The 22,713-nt window shown below is 45.1% G+C and overlaps 1 protein-coding gene across 1 annotated transcript in view; it reads left to right on the forward strand.

The window, feature by feature from the left end:
- Fcrl5 (Fc receptor like 5) overlaps positions 1-17,286 on the forward strand; it is a 33,542-nt gene extending 16,256 nt beyond the window's left edge. Inside the window, exons 6-12 of the mRNA XM_051156921.1 lie at positions 528-806; positions 7,788-7,895; positions 8,564-8,591; positions 10,248-10,330; positions 10,522-10,584; positions 10,951-11,022; positions 17,257-17,286. Of these exons, the coding sequence (XP_051012878.1) occupies positions 528-806; positions 7,788-7,895; positions 8,564-8,591; positions 10,248-10,330; positions 10,522-10,584; positions 10,951-10,997 (608 nt within the window). The 3' untranslated portion in view covers positions 10,998-11,022; positions 17,257-17,286. The remainder of the gene's footprint in view (positions 1-527; positions 807-7,787; positions 7,896-8,563; positions 8,592-10,247; positions 10,331-10,521; positions 10,585-10,950; positions 11,023-17,256) is intronic.
- Positions 17,287-22,713: the final 5,427 nt, after the last annotated feature.

Consider the following 22,713-nt stretch of genomic DNA (forward strand, 5'->3'; position numbering starts at 1 on the left):
GAGTCCCCATCCACAGTGGCTCCTTACCATCTCCCTGCTCAGCTTCTGTAAACAGAGAGGATTGTTCTGGGTACCTGGGAGAAGGTGGGACCTGAGAACATCGCAGAAGAGTGTGTGGAGTCAAAAGGGAAGAGCCTGGAGCAGAACACTGAAGCTACCCTGAGCAGAGAAACGGAGAACAGCGACTGCCATAGAGACTTAAAATGCAGGACAGGAAATGGGTCACAACGGAACAAAGAGCTGGTGGGGGAAAAGGTGCCAGTCCTGTGGCGGCAATATACAGACTTCTCCCCTGAAGGTATCCTCTCTGTAAAATGGAGGCAGGTCAGCTAGCAAGGAGAGCCAGGAGAGACAAGGCCAGAGGGTGGGTGGGAACAGAATAGATGCAAGACCAGCGTGGAAGTCAGGAGATGGCTGATGCCCAGTCCGAGACGTTCAGCTGTCCCGAGATCCGGTAGAAACTGGAGAAGAGGCACTTGTGTTAGATCAAAACAGAAGGAACTGTCAACCCATTTTCTCTCCTTCAGTGCCAGTATCTCTACCGGTCCTCACCCTAAGCTCTGGCAAGACCCAAGCCCTTGAGGGAGACTTGATGACACTTCACTGCAAATCCGAGAGAGGTTCCCCATATATCCTGTATGAGTTCTATTATGAAGATGTCTCCCTGGGAACCAACTCTACACTCTCAGGAGGAGGAGCAACCTTCAATTTCTCTATGACCACAGAACATTCTGGAAACTACTACTGCACAGCTGACAATGGCCTGGGGGCCCAGCGCAGTGAGGCTGTACAGCTCACTGTCATTGGTAAGTGCTGGCTTCCTGCTGACACCCATTGCTACACAGATTTCCCTCCCACCAAACTCTTTGGAAGTTGCTTCACACACCTGTCTTCATTTCTACCACAACCACCCTAGCCCTGGTACAGGCTCTCTCCTCAGCCAACTCATTGTCTGTGCTTAGCTAAGCCTGACTTTGGCCTAGCTCAGAAGCCTCCATAGCTTTCAATAAATGTGTAGGGTCATCTCACACTGTCTCATTGTGGCCCGTAATGTTCAGTTCCCAAGCTAACTTCTCTGCCTTGGCAGAAGCATTTACTAACTTACTAAGCAATGGTGCAAATGGATATGCAAGACTTTAATTTTTCTGAAGAGCTCCAAGCAATTACAGCTCTCAGCATAGGTTGGGAGAGGACTGGATTTGAAAGAAAAGGAGGAAATAGCTTCCAGCAGGTGGCGAGTGTTCTTGAATTATCTGGGGTTTTCACGATCTTCTTTCTAAAAGCCCATTTAAGCAAAAGTAAGTTTACTTCAGTGTGCAGTTTTCTAGACCTTTGTTAGAAAGGTTGTAAAAAGGTATACGTCCAATCCAGAAGAATGGCCAAATGTGGTGTCCATTAGCATACCGAGGTGCACGCCCATGCTGGCCTCAATGCTCTCTCAGCAAGTGCCTGTGTTACAGAGTCTTGTACTGGCATCCTTCCTTTTGGCTCTTCTCACTCGGCCCCTTACCCTAAACTTCTCCAGCCCATGAGTTTCTCTTCTTCCAGCCTCTCACTCGTGTATCACTCTCTTGGTGCTCTCTGCCCTTTTAGTTCTTGGCTCTCCAGTGGTCCACTTGCTCCGCCTCTCTCTCCCTCTCTCTCTCTCTCTCTCTCTCTCTCTCTCTCTCTCTCTCTCTCTCTCTCTCTCTCTCTCTCCCCACCTCTCTCTTGCCCCACCTCTCTCTCTTGCCCCTCCGTCCACCTACCCTCCTTGCAAGTTCACTCTGTTGGCCATATTCATTCTAGTACTTTCTCTCCCTGCTCTGGACTCTTCCAGATGCCTCTGTGTCTGTGCTCTCCCTCATATCTACAGGGGGAAATAACCCTTCTCCTCGACCATCAGGCCCTCATTTCATTCAGTATCAGATCGTGACTGATTGCCATTGCCAACATTGTTATCATCACAAAGCAGTCACTGAGGGAACACATTTGTTTGTATCTGCACTTGGATCTTTGTTTAGGAGAAAGTAGAAATCGAGTTGGTTTTCTTTGATTTGTTTGTTTGTTTTCAAAGCAGTAGAACAGTACTGTAGAAAAATCTTGAGCCTGATATGTCAGACTGTTTTGTATCACAAGGAAAAAGAGGCCCAGGAGTCCTGGGTAGGTAAGAATTTGTTGCAAGGCTGTCTTGAGAGTAAGAAAAATGAGAAAGACGGCATAGCCAATTCAGGGAAGAACTAGAAGGCTTCTCACAATAGAATCTATTTCTCACGATAGGATTGTTGGTTTTGTGAGGGGGTTGACACCCAGTAAGCTGGAAGTGTCCGTTACTCTCTATTCTGATTGTCTTTCTTCTGTCTTTTCCTGTCTCTGTTGTCTTTGGCGCTGAGTGCTTTGAACTCAGCGTCCCCTTTCTCAGGACTTCTGTTTCATGTGGCTTCTGCTGGCACCAGAATCTACTGTCCTGGAATTTTACTGCACTGAGTTCTTTGTAATTTGTCAGTGTCTCATCACTATAATAAAGTATTGACCAAAACCAACTTGGGGAGGAAAAGGCTTGTTCTTGCTTACAGTCTGCAATTTGTCAGCAAAGCCGGAAGCTTGCAGAAGAAGCCCCAGAGGAACGCTACTCCTGGCTTGTTCTCCAGGACTTGCTCAGCCTGCTTTCTTAAGTAGCTCAGGACCACTTACCCAGGCACAGTAATCCAAACTGGCAAGGCTCTCCCATGTCAATTGTCACAATCAGAATAAACTTCAGTTGAGGCTCACTCATTGCTAAGGGCAAAATCAGATTATAAATCAGTGTGTATAATGTTACCTTATGTGTGTTTTTGTTTTATTTACGTGTTAATATAAGTGTACTCATACACAGGAAAGATATATATGCATACATACATACATACATACATACATACATACATACATACAGTGGTACAGAGCTAAAATCCTAGCACTTGGGAGGACTAGTTAATGTTCAAAGCCAGCCCAGGCTATCTAATCAGACTCTACATCAGAAATTAAAAAATAAAATAAACAGTGGAGAGAGGAAAAAAGAAAGGGAAGAGGGGGAGAGATGTGAAATATTCAGCATATAATCCCTAGAAAATGAAAATAAATGAGAAAGCTTCTCATTGTTAATATATTTTTTTAATGAATTGGTTTTCTGTTTAAAAATAAGGCCCTGGTGTGAACTGGCTCATGTTCTCCCTTAGTTCCAGTGTCCCACCCTGTCCTCACACTCAGGGGCTCAGGGGCCCAGGCTGTGGTGGGTGATGTGGTAGAGCTTTACTGTGAGACTTTAAAAGGCTCTCCTCCAATCCTGTACCACTTTTATCACCAAAATGTCACCCTGGGGAGCATCTCGAGCCCCTGATGGAAGAAGAGGATCCTTCAACTTTTCTGTGACTGCGGAACATTTTGGAAACTTCTTCTGTGAGGCTGACAATGGCCAGGGCCCCCAGCGCAGTGATACAGTGACCCTGAGCATTATAGGTAACTTGGTACTTCAAACGAGCTGTCCGAAGGGGCAGATCATTTCTCTACTGTGCCCAGAAGGCAAGGTTGGGGCATTTTGCACAGAAGCAACTACTGTGTGATGTCACAGCAAGCCTTCTGCCTACACAGTCTCTATGGGGAGTTTTGGGTTTTACATGTTGAAGAATTTGCATCTTTCCTCTGTTGGCTGTTTCCTGCCTGATAGCATCACTCTTTATCCATTGTGACCAAAAATTATCCTCTAGTATAGGATAAAGATTTCTCAAAACACAGACCATATTCTGGTCCACAGCCGTAGATGAAAAGGGAAGTAAGTCATGAAGTTCAGTGTGTTCCTCTGTTGGCTGTGCCGTTTCTTTAGAGGATCTGCATCCATTGTCTGTAGCTGACCTGGCTATTCATGATGGTCCTAAACTTGCGTCCCTAAAGACCTCCCACCTGAGGTCTTGGGTCATATCCCACACTTCTTGAAAGCTCCTCAACCAGACATGTCTAGAAGGGGACTATACATGCCACTGGAGTGTATTCTTCTTCCGGCGTCTCTGTCCTGTGAGATGCTTTCCTTCATCCAGATACTTAGTCCCAGGCATCCTCCTCAACATCTCCTCACAGCCCGTCCTATTGATGCTACTTCCCAGGTGTTCCTTAGATCTCCCCTATGGCTGCTGCAATCAATACTCAAACTCACTATTTCTCTAACCTCCCAAGTGCCACTGAGTGAGCCACCTGCTCCACTCCTGGCACACTTCAGTCCAGCTTCGCACATTTCTGTTGTTTGACTAAGATCACATCTTTAGCAGTCCTAACTGAAGCTCCAGCCTTCCACGTCATCACACTTCCTGGGCCCTTTGGACCGCTACCCTACCTGCTGTCACAATTCAAAACGGACCAAGCCACTGCCCGGTGTCCCGTCTTTGCACATCCTGCCTGCCTCATAACCTCTTCACATGGCTCCTCTGTACTGGATCTGGCCCCTACTCCACAGCAGGTCTTGGCATTTTCTCCCAAGCCCATTTGTCCACTTTCTAGCAACCCTCTCATGTCTCAGGCATCCGGCTTTCAGCTGTGTCTTTACCGTCAGACTCCTCAAACATGTTTATGTATCAGGAACCTCAAAGTATATACGTTACTACGCAAGCATTCTCATTTTCCAAGATCGGAGTAATTATAGGTGAGTTCTGAGGAATCTGAGAAAGGCGCCAAAAACGTTTTGCGCTCGGAGATGTGTTTAGTGTGAAGGGCTGTGTTCAAACAGAAGGAAGTAGTGGCCAATTTCTCCCTCGGTTCCAGTGTCCCTCCCTGCCCTAATCTTGGACCTGACCTGGGACCCAGGCTGTGATGGGGGACATGGTGAAGCTTCACTGTGAGACCCCAGAAGGCTCGCCCCCCTCCCCCCGCCGCCCCCTTCCTGATCATGAAGATGTCACCCCAGGGAGCAGCTCAACTCTCTCTGAAATAGGAGACTCCTTCAACTACTGCCTCTGGGATGCTTAGGGGACTACTCCAGTGAGGCTGGCAATGTCCTGAGGTCCCAACACAGTGAGGCAGTGATAGTCAGTGTCACAGGAGAGTCGCCACAAGCAGGCACTGACTGTACCTGCTCCTTCTAGCTCCCGAGAAGCTCTTTTCTGACTTAGTGTCTCAGCAGGCTTCCTTTCACCACAATACCTTCTCTCGTCTTCTGGCTCCTCTTCCCCTTGTTTTTTTCCCCCTCATTAGTTTTCCCAGTGTCATGTTCTGCTTTTATTTTATTTATTTATTTATTTATTTATTTATTTATTTATTTTTGCCCCGCTGTGTTTAATCAGAGTTGCTTGCATAAACCGGAGTTGGGGTCATTTACTTGAACTTACCAGATGCTACACTACTGAGGAGTAAAGCATAAAGCATTTTAATAACAGGATCATATTGTACATTCAGCTATAAAAAAAAAAACACCTCTATTTTTAAGTTTAAATTCATCTCTATGCATCTTATCTGTCTTTTCTGCTTCTTTACCCAGCCTATTAGGTTGTCTCTGGTTTTAATTGTTACAGAAACATTATAACAGAAATCCTGCATGAACTATATACATGTAGTTATATATTATATGTTGCTAGATAATATAAATCATACTATATATAATATGTATTTGAAAATAAGCTTTTTAGTATGATACATTCTGATCATGGTTTCCCCTTCCAGATTCTCCCCGTGTCCCCCTCACCTGACTCCATGCTCTTTCTTTTTCTCTCTCTCTTTAGAAAACAAACAGGCAAACATTAAAAAAAAAAAAAAAAAAAAAAACAAGCAAAACAAAATGTATAAGTTAAATAAATATAAAAAAGCACAAGAAACATAAACATAACATAAATACACTTATATACACATGCAAAAGATAAAAACGCAAAATCAGAAACCATAATACATGAGCAAAAATAAGACAATAAAATGCTCAAACAGAGCAATTTGAGAGAAAAAAGTCTACAGAGACACCACCAAGTGCTTCTTTTGGATGCTGGGTTTGGGGCCTGTCCTTGAGTGTGGTTGTCATAGTCACTGCTCTATTGCTGTGCAGGGACATTATGACCAAGGCAACTCTTCTGAAAGAAAGTATTTAACTGGGAAGCTTGCTTACAGTTTCAGAGGCTTAGTCCACTATCATCATGGTGAGGAGCATGGTGGCAGACAGGCACGCTGGGAAACGCTATTTGCTTAGTGTCACCCTCACTTCCTCTTTCCCACAGCTCTGTGAGCCTTGAGTGGAGCGACGAAGACATCCCATTTAGGAATGAGTGTTCCAAAATCTCTCACTGTCTGAACACTGGCCAGATGTGGGTCTCTGTGTTCATTCCCACTTAGCTCAACAGGAAGCTTCTCTGATGGTGGCTGAGGGGCCACTACTCTATGGGTACAGCAGAATGCTGTCAGGAGCCATGTTGTTGCTATGCTAGGTTAGCAGAACAATAGTATTTGCTTTGCTCCTAGGTTTATGGCCTGTCTAGTCCCAGGTTCTTAGACACCAACACCTCATAGAGTGGGCCTTAAGTGCAATCAGACAGTGGTTGGTTACTCCCACAACTTTTGTGCCACTGTTGTACCAATCTATCATGAAGACAGGTCAGCCTTGTGGATCACAGGGTTTGTAGCCAGGTTGGGGAGGCTTCCTCTGGAAGCACTGAATGGACTTTTCTTTTCACCTACTTGGTCCTCCAGGTAAATCATGGCCTTCGAGTTTATGTGTGTCTTTAATTTTGTAGACATTGTCTTCAGTTTGCATTTGCCACAATTTCGTCAGTGTTGCCAAGCTGTGGAAACATAAAAGGGACGATATTTTATGGCTTAATTTAATACATATCTAAATTAATAAAGAAAATGAGTCTTTTATATATTTGTTGACAGATGTTTTCGGTGATTCGTATAGCACTTTTCACTTTTCTATTAAATATTTTTGTACGTGAAAAGCTAGTTGTGGATCAAAGTAATTAGCTTTCTGTATCTAATGTTTTTATTAATTTTATTTGCTTATAATACCACTTTTCCCTTGTAAAGGAAGCATATGTTAGAAGTAGAAGCTTCTATTGAAGTTTCATTTTCCTTCCGTTCCAGTGTCCGTCCCTATCCTGACACTCAGGGCGTCTGGGGCTCGGGCTGTGGTGGGTGATATGGTGGAGCTTTCCTGTGAGGCCCCGAAAGGCTCTCCCCCAATTCTGCCCCAATTTTATCACACACACACACACACACACACACACACACACACACACACACACACACACACACACACCACATCATCCTGGGGAACTTCTCACCTCCTTCTGGAGAAGGAGTCTCTGTCAACATTCCTCTGACTGTATAACATTCTGGAAACTTCTTCTGCGAGGCTGACAACAGCCTAGGGGGCACATACTTTTCGTCACTGGTAAATTTCCTTATGTTCAAGCCAGACTGGGGCCAGTGCTCATGATGCTGGCCAGGCAAGTGCTTCTCAAAGACAAGTCCCTTGAGCTGATGGCTCCCTAAATCATATGTTTTAAAGTGTCTTCTAATCGGTGCAAGAGAGCGAGGATTTAAAGAGCATCTCGGAATGTACAGCTTGTCAGCTGGCTGGCCTCTTCTCTCTGGCCACAATCTATCTTGACCCTTGGTCTTTCCTCGGGCACAGAGACAAGCTTCCTCACAAACAAATGAGCCATCTTCTGTTGTCACATCAGTCCCTACTAAGCCTTGGGACTCCTGGTCACAAAGGTTCCTCTCCTCCCCAACACCAAAACATCAGATTCAAGACTCAGAGCCACTCTTCAGGACTCACGCTGGGTATCCTCTGCCTCCAGATGCGACCAAGAACAGAAGTGTTGCCGTGGCCACTGGGATCACAGGGGGACTGGCTACCATGGCTGCTGGAGTGTTGCTGCTTTATTGCTGGTTCTCTAGAAAATCAGGTGGGTGGCTCCCTAATCACGCCCTTCCCATCTCTGTCCCTGCATGCTCACACTGACTATGTGGCCATCCCTGAGGTCTCAGAGTTCCTCCTCTTCCATCATATGATCCCTCACCTTTCCATCTGGGTCCCTCGGAAATCCTGTTTACCAAATAGAAAGCTGCTCCAGCCACACTGAGTGCAACATGCCTGATGGGATGCCATTTTTCTAACCTCAGAAAGGCCAGAGGCTCTCCTCTGTGTGCTCATAAGATTCCCCAAGGAATGAGAAGAGAAAGAGTCTAAGAAATGGAAGCCAAAACAGAAACCAAATAGGATTTGGTAACTTACTGATTATTAAACTGTATAACACTTATATAGATGATAAGTCTATTTTCCTGTCTAAGGCTAGTAAACTATCTATAGTCATTAAAGACCACCGTCTTTTAAAATCCTGGTTAAAGGAGTATGGACTGAAGTTACAGGAGTATGGATTGAGGAGGCTCCTTTCACTTGAGGCCAGTATGAGAATTTCGGTAGTTTTTACCCTACACCCCTTCCATCAGCACAGCAAAGATTCAGATCTCAGTAACAGAAGCTCCTGGAAGTCTCTATGTGGACCCCATCTAAGCTGTCTCCTTGTCCCCATGAAAGTCCCCTCTTCCTGAAATCCAACACTTTCTTTTACAGGGGGAAAGCCTGCCTTTGATGACTCCAGGTAAGACCTTAGCTGCATTTCTGGAAATAATGAAAACAGTAAAATTCAGTCGGATCTTACTGTCACCAAGACCACAGTTCCTACACATGTTGCTGAGGTGGGTTCTTCCCAATTGATGCTGCCTATCCCTTGGGATGTTGTAAGCCAATTCCCAGCATCTCCACTTTAGCTACAGAGAGCCAGGCCTCCTTCTCACATCAAGTAGTAATTGTTTTTCATTTGTTAACTCACTTCCTGGTACCTCTGTCCACTTGGTTGTCTAAATGACCACTTTGGCAGGTAACAGGGGAACTGAGGTTCCCTTTGGAGGTTCTTATTCTCATTAAGAAAAGAATTTAGAAACAGGCTAAGAAGGAAGCTCAGTAACAATTTTATTACAATTTAAGAAAGGGAAAAAAAAAAACCCATAGACCAGTTAGATGAAAATCCTGGTGGCACCAATGAGGAAAGATGGAGAAAAAGTCATGATTTTAAATTAAACAGCATGGAATAGAAATAGTTTATTTTTAAAAAGGAAACATCACTCTCAAGAATGGAAGTGGGCTAGTGAACCAAGCAAGAAAAGAGCCCAACAATCAGACAACCATGTGGTACATAATTTTTACAGCACTGTCCCCCTATCCCGTTTGTAAGTCCTGGGCTTTATTCTCTTGTTAGATGATGCCAAGGTAAAGAAAGGCTTTCAGTCTTCCTCTGCAAACTCACTTTTTTTCATGTTCACTATAAATGTGCCTTTTTAGTTCCTTTTATACTATCATGAACCCATCATATCTTTTTTATCCCCTAAGACAGGGTTTCTCTGTGTAGCCTTAGCTGTCCTGAACTCACTCTATAGACCATGCTGGCCTCAAACTCACAGAGATCTGCCTGCCTCTGCCTCCTAAATGCTTGGATTAAAGGCGTGTGCCACCATGCCCAGCCCCATCAATATCGTGAGAAGATGTATCTTACTTTGCCTAGAAATCTCTGGTCATAGCTAGCCTAATCAAAATCTGTTGCAGCAACATCCAAGAAGACAGAGCCCCCCACACACCTAGAGGAGTCACTCTGTCAATAAATAGTGTCTATGAAAAAGCTGCCACCATCTTACATCCCGAGGGCTTATTTTAAGAGTTATCCCACAAGCCATATGTGGTGGTGGCACACACCTGTAACCCCAGCACTGGGAGGCAGAGGCAGGCGGATCTCTGTGAGTTTGAGGTCAGCCTGGTCTACAAAGTGAGTCCCGGACAGCCAGGACTACACAGAGAAAACCTGCCTGGAAAAAAACAAAACAAACAAAAGTAATCCCACAGTTCACAGTCACTGGGCCTCCCATAGAGACTGTATCTAAGCCACAGGAGTTCCTTGGGGCCCAGATGATCTTTGTTTCTCTGAGACTGGTATCTCTGAGAGGGTCTTGGGCCTGTTTTAAGTCTCGCTTCTTGCCCTTTCTAGTTTAGTGGTACTAGTAATCCACTTCACTTTCTAGAACACTCATTGCAAAATGAGAACAAAACAGCAGTAAATAATTTTAAGCACTAGCCCAGTGCCTCTTACATACCATGAGCGATAAACCTAGAAACAGAAATAATATTGATTGAAAACTCCTTAGGAGGGGTCATCTTGCCCTTTGTCTCACTTCCTGGGAAACATCAGTGTTTCCATATCTTACAGGAGCCCGTCAGAGTCGGAGCCTCAGGAGCCCACCTACTACAACGTACCTGTCAGTCTAGAACTGCAGCCAGTACACGGCAACGGTGAGAAAGAGGGCCCTCCGGTCTCTGGTTTGGCAGAAACCATGAGACACATATTGGAACAGGCTCAGGAAGAAGATAAAGCCTGGAAGGCTATAACCCTTCCAAACCGGCCAAGGCAGGGGGAAGTAACTGAGAAGAGAGGCAAGTACTCCCATCCTCCTCTGAAACGGCACCTTTCTCTTCCTAATTAGACCCTAAAGAAGATGTGATTTACACGGAAGTGTGGAGCACTCAACAGAGACATAACGACGCAGGTAAAAGCTAGAGACATCTCTGTTCTTTACCATTGCTTAGGCTCCGCCTCCTCAGCAGGTCTGGGCCAGGCCAGCAGGGCCAGGCAGACTCAGGGCCTCTCTTCACCAGAACACTAGGACTCCATAATTTGCACCTGCGTTGTTGGGAGTTCATCCAGAACTTCCCCATGCGGTGCTGCCTCCTCCATGCTCTGTGTATGAGCTCAGGATAGGATCCCACAGTCTGTCTCCCCACCCCACCCCCCTTGAGCGTCTGTGTTAGCACTTACAAGGTCAAATAGGACGGTCATCCCTGCTTCCCTGGTTTGGGCAGGTAAAAGAGAACCGCGCTGATTGGGCAACTGAAATAACAAACATTCGTTACAGTTCAGAAGTCTAAAAGCCCAAGATCAAGGTGCCAGATGGCTGAATGAAAAAGGAGGACATGTCTGCTCCAAGGTATGGTGGAGGAGACGGTGTAGATCTGAGGGAGAGCACAGCCACAGGCATCTGGAAGAGGCCAGGCTGAATGCGGCCAGCAGACTGAACTGGGTCATGGTTGGGGGGTAGGGGCGGGTAGAGTGAACCAGGCCTGGCAGCCGGGGTTTGCTTTGATATGATAAATAGGCACCTCAGTTAGCAATTTTTCCTGAGTTTCTTTCTTTCTTCCTTTCTTTCTTTGTTTTGTTTTGTTTGTTTAAAACAGGGTTTCTCTGTGTAGCCTTGGCTGTCCTAGACTCACTTTGTAGACCAGGCTGGCCTTGAACTCACAGTGATCCGCCTGCCTCTGCCTCCCTGAGTGCTGGGATTAAAGGTGTGCACCACCACCACCAGGCTTTTCCTAAATTTCCTTAAGACTTAACGTTCCAGACTTTTCTTTCTTTCTTCCTTTCTTTCTTCCTTTCTTCCTTCCTTTGTGTAGCCTTGATTGCCCTGGACTCGCTTTGTAGACCAAGTTGGCCTCAAACTCACAGCGATCTGCCTGCCTCTGCCTCCCAAGTGCCGGGATTAAAGATGTGGACCACCTCCCGCCCAGCTTTTCTTTTTCTTTCTTTCTTTCTTTTTTTTTTTTTTTTTTTTTTTTTTTTTTTTTTTTTTTTCCTTAATGATAAGGTATGGGAGGCAGAGGCAGGTGTGATGTAATCTCTTCTGTAACTATTTTCTGCTGAAATAAGCGTGTCATTGGAGGGGAAGGGGCCAGAAGGCTGGAATATTGGTCAAAGCCAGAAGGGAGAGAGGAGTGCAGGCTGGGGAACATCTGTTTCACTCACTGCCCAGGTACCGAGGGACCATCTGGGGCTTGTGCAGGCCGCTTTAGAACAGTCTGGGATGCAGGTTCCAAGGAACATCTGCGGCTGGTGCACTGCAGGCAGTTTGGGAGTGAGTGGTGTGCAGTTGATTGGAAACCTGCTGGGACAGATGTAGACAGGGACAAAAGGTAAAGTTAAGAGGAGTTTAGGGAAATTTTTTTTTTTAAATCTTGGGTGCATGTTTGAAGTTTCCAGGCACATAGTCCTGGTAGGTGGGGGAGAGAAGGAGCCCCAAAACCAGGGGTAGGAAGTAGGTGGGAAAATGTATGCTTTCATTGACAAGAGGATTGACCTGTGATAGGTGGATACAAGTCATGACTTCCTGACACAAGAATTTTTGAAGTTTACAGAAGGAAAAGTGTTTTAGAGATAATAGCGTTACCACCGTCTGTAATCTGTACTGACACCCACATTGTAGAGAACGCAGCAGACACATGCCTTTGAGTCAGAGTGAAAGCTTGGGGACTCGAAGATGTGATTCTGGGTTAACACCTTTGCTGTATATATCAGAGGCCTGGCTATATAGATTGGACAGAGGTGCTTTAGCATGACTGAGGAGATTTCTAAGCCTGTACTCAGAAGACAGGTTTGAGCTTGTGACTGTGATAACAGTAGCAGTGTTTTACCAGCGCTAGATTAATACCTTATCAGAACTCCACTGATAAATGTTAAAATCGTGAACTTTCGAAGTCTTCACATAACAATAACATAGAGAGGGAAAGAAGTGTGAAACTTCTGTCGTTGCTTGAAGTCACTTTCTTATGCCTTTACAACTTGCACTTATACGCCTTAAATGACTTCCTTAGACCCTCACAACTTGAGCCTTCACATCACCACAACTTAGATTTACATACCCTAAGTTACTTTCTTAGACCCTCATAATTTACATAAATGTTGAACTTTTTCTCTTCATCTGATCATTTACCATGATACACACACAGTTGATTACTGAGAGTAGTCACTGCAGAGGAAGTTCCTTTACATAAAGGAATTGTAAAGTTACTTAAAACCTGCTGGGAGTTTCTCTCTATCAGTGTGGTAAAATGCGTCTGTGTCTATCTTTCTCAGACAGAGACCTAGTGGCTCAAGAAAAGGGGGGCCTGATGCCTCATTTTACATATGCAATGAATTGAAGTGGCAGCTGCAGAGACCCAAAAAGGATAAGTTAGCAGGAAGTATAATCCAAATGTATGTACGGAGTTAAATGGCACCAGCTCCTAGGCTCCTGTGGTCTCACTGGCTTCAGTGAGGGCAGAAGTCGTCAGTCGTAGGCTGCTACACAGGACAGACCCAGAAAGTCTGAGAGCTTTTCCTGAGGAGGAGAAATGTGGGGAAATGACCCACTTTGGCAAGGTGGAGCAAAGCAGTCAACCCACCAGTGTCCACAATTTGTGCAGAGCCCTGGTGGCAGGTGGGCATGGGGCAGTTTTCCCAGCGGTGAAGTCCTCTGTGCCCCAGTATCTTCTTTAGAGACCTTCGGGTTCCCTCCGGAGCTTGCAGTTCTGTCTATCATGGAAATAATTTTTTTCCCATTAAACATTTTAAATGCCATACTCAGCAGATCTCTGGAGAGTTTGAGGGCCATCATCTGTTACGTACACCTGAGTTAAACAAAATTTATTTGTTTTTAGTTACTAGTTTCAGGCTTAACCTTGAAAACATGTCAGACATTAAATAAAGCTGGCCCCATAAACGCATTGCATTGCATTGCATTTATACTTAGCATGACTTAAGAGCACGGTTTTGAGTACATTAGTGCATTTTATCATGTATAAGGTGGCTGAGCATTAACTTGCATGTCTTAATTATCCTTAACACTTTAAGTTAGTAGCTTTATAAGATCAGGGTTTTATAACTTTATCTCTGGTGAGTTAAAACTTTGTGTTGACGATGTGATTGAAGATCCTTCAGCATCAAAATAAAACTTTAAGCCATAAGTGTAGTCCATAAAGAAACTGGGTACTTTAGAAAGCCATAAATACAGTTCACACAGAGACTAGAAAACTTTTTTTTTTTCTGTCATAGTGCACCATTATAGAATATCACAGTGGCTTGTAAAACTTGGTTTATCCAAATAGCTAAAGCTTAGAAAAATCAGCAAAGACAAAGAGTCGAGACATAGATCGTCAAGTCGGTTACCTGAGTAGACCTTAGAAATGCTTATTTACCAAATATATTGTTTATTATTTAAATGTTCTAGAAGCCTGGTGTTGAGTAGTTGGCAAAAACATAAGTGGTTAGATATACACTCTAAGTCAGCTTCTGTTAACTTGAGTAGACGTCTATAACCTTAGGAATCTTTTTCATACAAAGATCCATCCTAATCCAAGATATTTTGGAGGCCTGCTGTTGCCTTCTTAGTCTAAAATGGAGACACAATGATAAACAGAGTGCTCAGTAGGACTGAGAAGTTTTATAATTGTTGCTTTATACCACGTGGTTCATTTTTAAGTAAGATGGTGGTGAAATTACATTGCATGTACTCTTTTTTAACCTTGGTAAAGATGGCTGCCAGCCTTGTGGCTGCTATTTTAAAAACATCTATTTTCTAGTAGATCTATTTTTTTAAACAAGAGTTGAATCTAAGTTACATATACAGAATATTCTAAACAAGAGTTGAGTCACATATGTAGTATGTTGTATTGAGATTATGCAGGTATAGATTTTTTTTTTTAAACTATAAGCTCTTCTGTTACAAATGTTAAGCTAAATTTTTGTTAGAGATTTTTAACCATCCCAATGAACTTAAAAATCTTGAGATAGTTTACAGTATAGTCTTAAGAGTCTTTTTTGTTTGGGGGTGTTGTTTTTTGTTGTTGTTGTTGTTTGCTTTGGGGTTTGTTTTGTTTGCTTTGTTTTGAGAAAAAGAGAAATTGTAGAGATAAAGATTATGAGTGGAAAAAAACCTTTAGAGATGCTTTTGGAAGTGTAGAGCAAAGAAAGGTTTTTCGGCCGGGCGTGGTGGCTCAGGCCTTTAATCCCAGCACTCGGGAGGCAGATGCAGGCGGATTTCTGAGTTCGAGGCCAGCCTAGTCTACAAAGTGAGTCCAGGATAGCCAAGGCTAACACAGAGAGACCCTGTCTCGAAAAACAGAAAGAAAGAAAGAAAGAAAGAAAGAAAGAAAGAAAGAAAGGTTTTTCTTTGGTTGGTTTGGGTTTTGGTTTTGGTCTGGGGAGGGGACGGGGTGTCTGTTTGGTTGTTTGGTTTGGTTTGGTTTGGTGCAGTAGTAGAAGCCGTTACCGTAGGAGAGAATTTAAAATAAGCATGCCATCTTTAGCCAGTGATTGAGTGGCCAAGTTCCAGTAAGACTTTAATGAAATCTCTGGGTCTGGGGAGGATAAAAGAAAGGCGGGTTTAAGGAAGCTGTGGAGCTTCCAGGAGAGACTGAGAGACTGAAGGCACAGGGTCTCCGAGGCCCCGAAGGTCTTGAGGAAGAAGCTGCAGAGCTTCAGCCCCTAAAGAGAGACAAGAAAGCTCCAGGAAGGAGCCGGGAGCAAGTCAAAGAGGCAAGGGAAGGGTCCAGTCCCAGGGTGGCTTAAGGAAACTCGGCAACTGCAGCTTCCTGGGAGAGACAAGGAAAGTACAGGAAAGAGCTGAGAACAACGCGAGCAGAGGAAGTTTACCTGTCCCGGTCTGGGGCATCCCCAAGTGAACTGAGAGACTTGTCCGGGGGGAAATGTCCCAAATCACAGAGGAGGGGCACTTGCTAGGGGCCCAGCAGGGGAGAAGAGCATCCTGGCACACTAGTGGCTTTTGTAGTAATAGCAGACAAAGCAGGCAGCTCTGGGGTGACACCCACTTGAGGAAATGAGAACACAGCTGAAAAGCTGAAAGGGAGAGGCTTTGGGGGAAAGGGAGGGGAAAGTGTCTACCATTTAGTAGAGAGACTCCTACATGGGTGTAACAGCCCAGAGAGATGAAGAGATATGCCCAGGTAGGATGTAGTAGTCTCCAGGAGCCAGAATGCCCCAGGCATGTGGGGGGAGGGGCATAGGGGAGATGGGGACGGGAACGGGAAGTGGGCTCCAGGAGCCAGAATACCCGGGCGCGGGCGCGGGCGCGGGAGGGAGGGGCGGAGGCGGGGAGCACGAAGCAGGCTGCAGGAGCCAGAGAGATATTTCAGGCAGGCAAAGGTCTTGGAGCTTAAGGACTCATGTGAATGTAGTAATGCGCACGATTGCACACGGCTGTTAAGGATTCCTTCCCCACGCGAATGAGCCACAATCTGAAGGACCACATTCTCCGCCTGGATCGCCTGTTCAGAGTTTGGATCTCAGGGGCATCACTCCAGGCACCACGCTGTCTTGTGGGGCTGTGGTGAGGGTTGACCTGAGGACACCCACCGATGTGGAAATGGTGCTCAGCAGGAAGTGTGGCACAGGGGAGTGTTGCAATGGCTGCCTGCTGGAACACGCAGAAATCTCTGCTCCTACAGGGAGTGAGCCTGGCTTTCTTCCTGACAGGACAGGGAGAGGAGGACCAAGCCCTTTAGCAGACGTCTGCTTTATAAAAAGTGCTATGTGGGTTTACCCACCATGTTTCCCATTCTGGATTTCCAACTTTTTATATGAAATCAAACCAACTGTTTGTGTCTCACTTTTCTTCTGTGATACATATGAGACCACTTAGCTTGCAATGCTGACCTGCTAGGTAAGCATCATTGTGCCTATTTTGTAGATGATAAAACTGAGACATAGAGACCTTAAATTATTGGCCTGAGGCCATATAACTAGTAAATCACCATAAAGAATATTTCCAGGGTCAAATTCAGCATAGTTTCAGGAGGCCTTGTTGCCCAGGCAACATAACCATAATACATGCTGAGCAGTTTTCACGTGCTGGGTTCATTTCTAAGGCCTATATGTAAATACCTATTTTTCTCCCTTAAAACTATAACCGTGTGTATGACTACAGCATATATAAAGACGGCAAAAGAGAACCAAGATACTGTCCATACGAGGAAGATGACAGGCACTACACAGACACAGATACATACACAGCATACGCGTGCCTGCATGTGAACACACAGACATCTTCTCAGTAATTCTACAAGCAGGTAGTAACATGGCTCCCATCATAAAGATGAGAAATGGAGGCCAGAGAAGCTGAGGGATCTGCCCCCCGCCACAGTGGTGGCAAGGCAGACCCAGGGCCCAGGCACGGTAACCGCTGCCTCTCCATTGTGTGTGGCACGGACCTGAGCTCAAACAACTAACAGGATAGAAAGCAAGTTTCCTTCCCTTGGCAGCCCTTGGCAACATGGTGAAGTGCTGTTGGGGAGGCTGGCCAGGGAGAGGATGGGGCAGGGGACACTCACTCTACAGGACACAGAGACCTCCAGGCAGCACCCACATTGTAATTCTCCCTTTCTTTCCACAGCAGCCTCTGAACTCGGGGTCCCCACAAATACGGTGAGTCTTCTGACACTGGTGGCTTCCCTTGGGGGCCTGCCAGCCCTGCCTTTACCCTAATGCTTTTGTTTGTTTGTTTGCTCAGGAATCTCTTGCCATCTACTCTCAGGTGAAGCCCCCAAGCACCCCAGCCCCCACGTGCCAGAAGTCGGTCTCCTCAGCACCTCACAGATGACTACACAGATCTCCCAACTCCTGCCTCATCTGGTGCACCCCCAGCATTCTCTGTGGGAGAGAGGGTGCACTGCAGTGAGACTTTTGTCACCGAGCACTCTTTATGTCAAGTGGCCAAGACTCAGGACCCTACTGGGCTCCTATCTGTCACTAGGATAAGTACCGCGCACTTGCAGGAATTTCTTTAAACCTAATTGTAAGCTGCTCTTAGCCTAGGAAATGTCCTATCTCCTGGCTTCTTCCGTGAGCTTCCATTTGGATGGCTGTCGCCGCCCCTCAGTTAGGACTGTTCTCCTGTGGCTGGAAGTCCTGCTCTCAGGGTGGTGGCCCTGTGTGCTGCTCTCCCAAATGGGAGGCATACGCTCTTCAGACAAGGGACTCATGAGGATCTCCTTACAGCACAGCTACATTTCACACTCATAGTGTCTGGAACTCAAGGTCAGCACCTGGCATCAGCGTAACTCCTGTCCTGCTCAAGAGCTAGCCACTAAAGTTAAGTGAACAACCCACACACCCAGGTCTTTCCTAAGCTGAGTAGAGGAACCCCACAAAGTCAAGATCAGGAGCACCAAGGACAACAAAGTGCATCTTGAACTGTAGAAAGTATTGTGTAAATGCAAACGTACAATAAGGAAAAATCCTACATGCCTCCCAGGAAACTCAGAAACACCCTGCCCCTTCCCCTGTGTGAGAATGAGAAAAGGTCTGGGTGGGAAATCCTGCTCACCAAGAGTTAGGGTTTCAGATCTCTCTGTTCTCATGATCACCAGAGCACTATGGACATGCATGTCTGGGCCTGCGTAGAGCCTGAGATGACGGATCTCTAAGAAGCTTCCAGAAGGTACTGATCCTATCGTCCATGGAGCATACTGAGAGCTGAGGCCCGTAGGTCTTGGCAGAAGCTAGTGAAGCAGAGCTGGCTACCTTTTGTCAAACTCCACAGGAATGTTCATGGGATCACACCCAGTGTCTCGAGCCATCTTTTGACCAAAACCACTGTGGAGGTTTAAATAAGAAAGGCCCCCATAGGCTCATATATTGGAACATCTGGTCATCAAGTAGTAGCAATACTCGAGAGGCCTTATAGGACGAAGTGTATTACCAAGGGTGGGTTTTAGGGTTTCAAAAGCTCAAGCCAGACCTGGAAAATCTCTCTGCCACCGGATATAGGACTCTCAGCTCCTTCTTCAGCACCATGTCTGCCTGCGTGTTGCCATGCTCCCTGCCATGTTGATAATGGACTAAACCTCTGAACTGTAAGCCAGCCCCAATTAAACGCTTTCTTTCATAACAGTTGCTGTGGTCCTGGTGTGTCTTGACAGCAATAGAAGAAACCCTAAGGTAGACAAGCACCCTCAAAGAACCCCGAGACATCTTGGGTTCTGCCAACAAGCCTGGCAGGGAAAGGAGACTGGCACCATCTTTGTTTTTCCTCAGGCCTCGTACTCTGTGAATAGTTTGTGAGGGAATAGGCCCTCTCCACTCAGAGAGCTCTCTCCACTCCTGAGGTGGTGTTTGTCTTTCATCTTGCCTTCTTTTGATCTCTAAGCCTGTTTTAGCCATTGCTCTCTAGAGAAACAGAACCCCCAAAACTGTGAGTTTGTGGGAGAAGAGGAGAAGATGGGGAGATGGGAAGGGAGGTGTGAGGTCCATGCTCCAATTCCAGGGAAAGAGGAGAGGGTCAGAGTAGCCTGCGGTGTTAAAAAGATTTTGAGGAGATGTAGGTAGATAGAACCCATTATTCACTTCAGACAAAGGCTGTTAGGCAGGCAGCTACCCACAGGCACCCGGGTATGAGCAGGCACACGTGGGCTGCGCGCACGTGCGCACACACACACGGGGGCATGCAGGATTCACCGCGGCAAGCACACAGCTTACCAACAAACATATAGGCTTGCTGTCAAAGCTGGAAGCTGAGGTCTCTGGTCTCTGACCACAAGGCCATTTTAATACAGACTCCATACAAAAGTGGCACTCTGACCTGAACACAGCAGATTACAACACTGTTTTACTTGTGGAGTTCCCAGAATGCCCAGTGTCAGCCGTGTTTTGTCTGACTCATATCCACATCACCACTGCGTTTTCTTAAGAGAAGCTGATGGCCCCTGTTCCCAATAAAAGGTAGAGGAAAGAAGGAGATGAAGCCTTTGGAGATAGACAAGTCACAGGATCTATAGCTAGCAAATTAAAGCCCTAGAAGAGCCGTTTTTCAGTGTGAATTTGAAGTCAGTAGGCCTGTGTCTAATTCAAGCAGTCAACCAGAGGAGCTCCTCCTTGCCCCGGGAAGGTAAGCCCTTTCCTGTTTAAGCCTTCAGTTTATAGGAGGTGTACTGATACAATATGCCGAGACTATCTCTTGCATTCTAAGAGACTGGAACTTTTCCTGGACCTCACAACCAGTTCATAATAAACCTTGGAGCCACTTAAGACTTAACACTGTTATACTGCTGTGTACTCAAACTGTTTGTTTAACCTGCCTTTAAGAGAGCAATGTAACAATCAACCTTATTTCCTCCGATTAACCACGCAATACACTTTTACAAGCTAGGCTGATGCATAGCTGTAATCTTATGTTATGTATTCTTCCATATCCTTGGTCCAGAGTAATGCATGTGTATCATTTGCTGAAAGCAGCAAATACAGAAACTGAAAGCAACTTCCACAAAGCCTAATTGCAATAATCTATGGATTATTGACTGATAAACAGTGATGTTTGTTATACGGGTCAGCTGGGATCATTTGCAGCCAGTGACTTAATCCCTTGTGGAAAACTGTTTAAAAGTTTTGTAAAGTACCCCATTCCTTCTCCCATAGGATGCTTTCTATGTCGTTAAATAAATAAAAAGTGAAGCCAGGCAGTGGTGGCACACGCCTTTAATCCCAGCACTCAGGATGCAGAGGCAGGTAGATCACTGAGAGTTCCAGGCCAGCCTGGTCTACAAAGCAAGTCCAGGACAGCCAAGGCTACACAGACAGACCCTGTCTCAAAAAAAAAAAAAAAAAAAAAAAGTGAAGCTATTTCTTATTTCTTAGGGACAGACAGACAGCACCCTCATACAGAAGCACACAGTTCACACAACAGACAAACATAGGGACAGACACACAGAGACATAGGGACAAAGAGCTTCATAAGACATGATCAGGCAGGCACAGATTCAGACTCATGTAACAGACAGGCCTAGGATGGAAGACACGGGCGGCACAAAGTAGAGACTTCAGATATGAACTCATTCTTGCTTAAAAGACTAGGGGGGGTGGGGGGGGTACTTTTATTTCTTAATGTGATACTGATGCATTGTTGGTGACTTGGAGCTAATCCCTGATGGATGTGATCTGAGTAAGATGGGGAATCACTCATAGTAAGAAGGAAGTCACTTTATTCTGTTAATTTACATCTTAATTTAATCCAGATCTACTTTCACAGAAATGCCTAGAATAATGTTTGGCCAACAAGTGTCTGGTCAACCTACCACACAGTTAACCATCGTGACTGTGAGGCGGGAGCCTCTGTGGTTCTCAATGTTGTAGTTCAAACAAACAAGCAAACAAAACAGGCCCATTGAGATAATTTGGTAATTAAAAGCACTTGCTGCCAAACCCGATGGAGTCAGTTCAGCCCTGAGACATACATGGTAGAAGAAGAGAAGCAAGCTCCACAAGACTGACCTCCATGGCACACATACAGGTACTAAATAAGTCAATGAAAAAAAATCAATAAATATAATTTTTAAAAATTCTTTAATCATTCTTTGTCAATGCAAGCAAATTTTAGCAATTTACTAAAACCCAAACTCAATTTAACAACTTTGCTTTGGCAATTTCTTCCTTCCACGCGTAGTGAGCCCTGACTTATCCTAATTCTTACTGTTGGTAGAAGTGGCCTTTACCCAAACCTGGTTTCCAGGACCCCTCACACTGGCAGCTCCTCTAAGCCCTGCGGCCCACCAATTTTCACCAAAACTCTCAGCAGGTATTTCTGTAAGAATTCTTGAGATTTGTGAGCTGCCTACTTTCATATCTCTATTTTTTTTCCCCCAGAAAAGATGATCTATATTGAAAGCAAGAGGCATTAATAGACAAGCAAAAACAAACAGGACTTCAAAATCAGGGTCAAGGTGTATTGGTTACTTTCGTTGCCGTGACCAGACAACTTATAGAAGTGCAATTGGGCCCTGTTGTTGGTTCCATAGATGAGAGTCCATCACGATGAGGAATCGTGGCAGCAGGAGGTGAGCACAGCAGGAAGAGCCGAAAGCTGAGAGCTCATCACTCTCATAGTACTGCACCCCTGTTTGCAATCTAGCCAACTTCAGATGAGCCCCGACCCCCACCGCATCCTCTCCAGCATGTTGGTGGTGGTGGTGGTGGTGGTGGTGGTTTTGTTATTTTTGCCATTCTAACTGGGGTAAGGTAATATCTCAAAGTCATTTAATTTGCATTTTCCTAATTACTATGGAAGATGAGATTTTTCTTAGATATTTCTTAGCCGTTTTTTCCTTCTTCTGAGAACTCTCTATTCAGTTCTCATGTACATCCCTGCAGTGGCTGCATTTGCTGCTACTGCTTTTTAATCTTTCTTTTTGAGTTCTTTGTATATCCTGGATAGTACTTTTCTCTCGGATGCATAGCTCACAAAGATTCTCTGCCATTTTGTGGGCTTCCTCCTCACCCAGTTGATGGTTTCATTAGCAGTGCAGACGCGTTTTGCTTTTATGAAGCCCCAATTATCAATTGTTGGCCATACTTCTTGAGTAAACGGACTCCTGTTCAGGAAGTTCTTTCCTACACCTGTGTCATGTGTGGTATACCTATGTTTTGTTTTCTCTTATCAGTTTCAGCGTTTCTAGCAGGTTCCATGTTTAGGTCTTTGATCTACTTGGAGTTAGTTTTGTGCAAGGTGATAGATATGAGTCTAATTTCATTTTTCTGCATATGGACATCCAGTTTCCCCAGCAGCAATTTTTGAAGATTCTTTCTTTCTCCGGCTCCTTGTTTGAGTGTCATTTTCAAATATGAAGTGGCTGAAGTTATGTGTATTCATGTTTGGGTCTTCAATTTTTCTCCATTGGCCTATATGTCTGATTTGTGATAATGACACACTGGTTTATTACTGTGGCTCTGTAATACATCTTAAGACCTGGAATGGTGATACCCCCAGCATTGTTCTTTTTTATCAAGATTGTTTTGGCTTTTGGGGGATCTTTGCAATTCCATATGAATCTTAGGACAAATTTTTTTTTCTATTAATGTGAAT

This window comes from Acomys russatus, chromosome 15 (genome assembly GCF_903995435.1).
Source record: "Acomys russatus chromosome 15, mAcoRus1.1, whole genome shotgun sequence".
Taxonomy (NCBI): domain Eukaryota; kingdom Metazoa; phylum Chordata; class Mammalia; order Rodentia; family Muridae; genus Acomys; species Acomys russatus.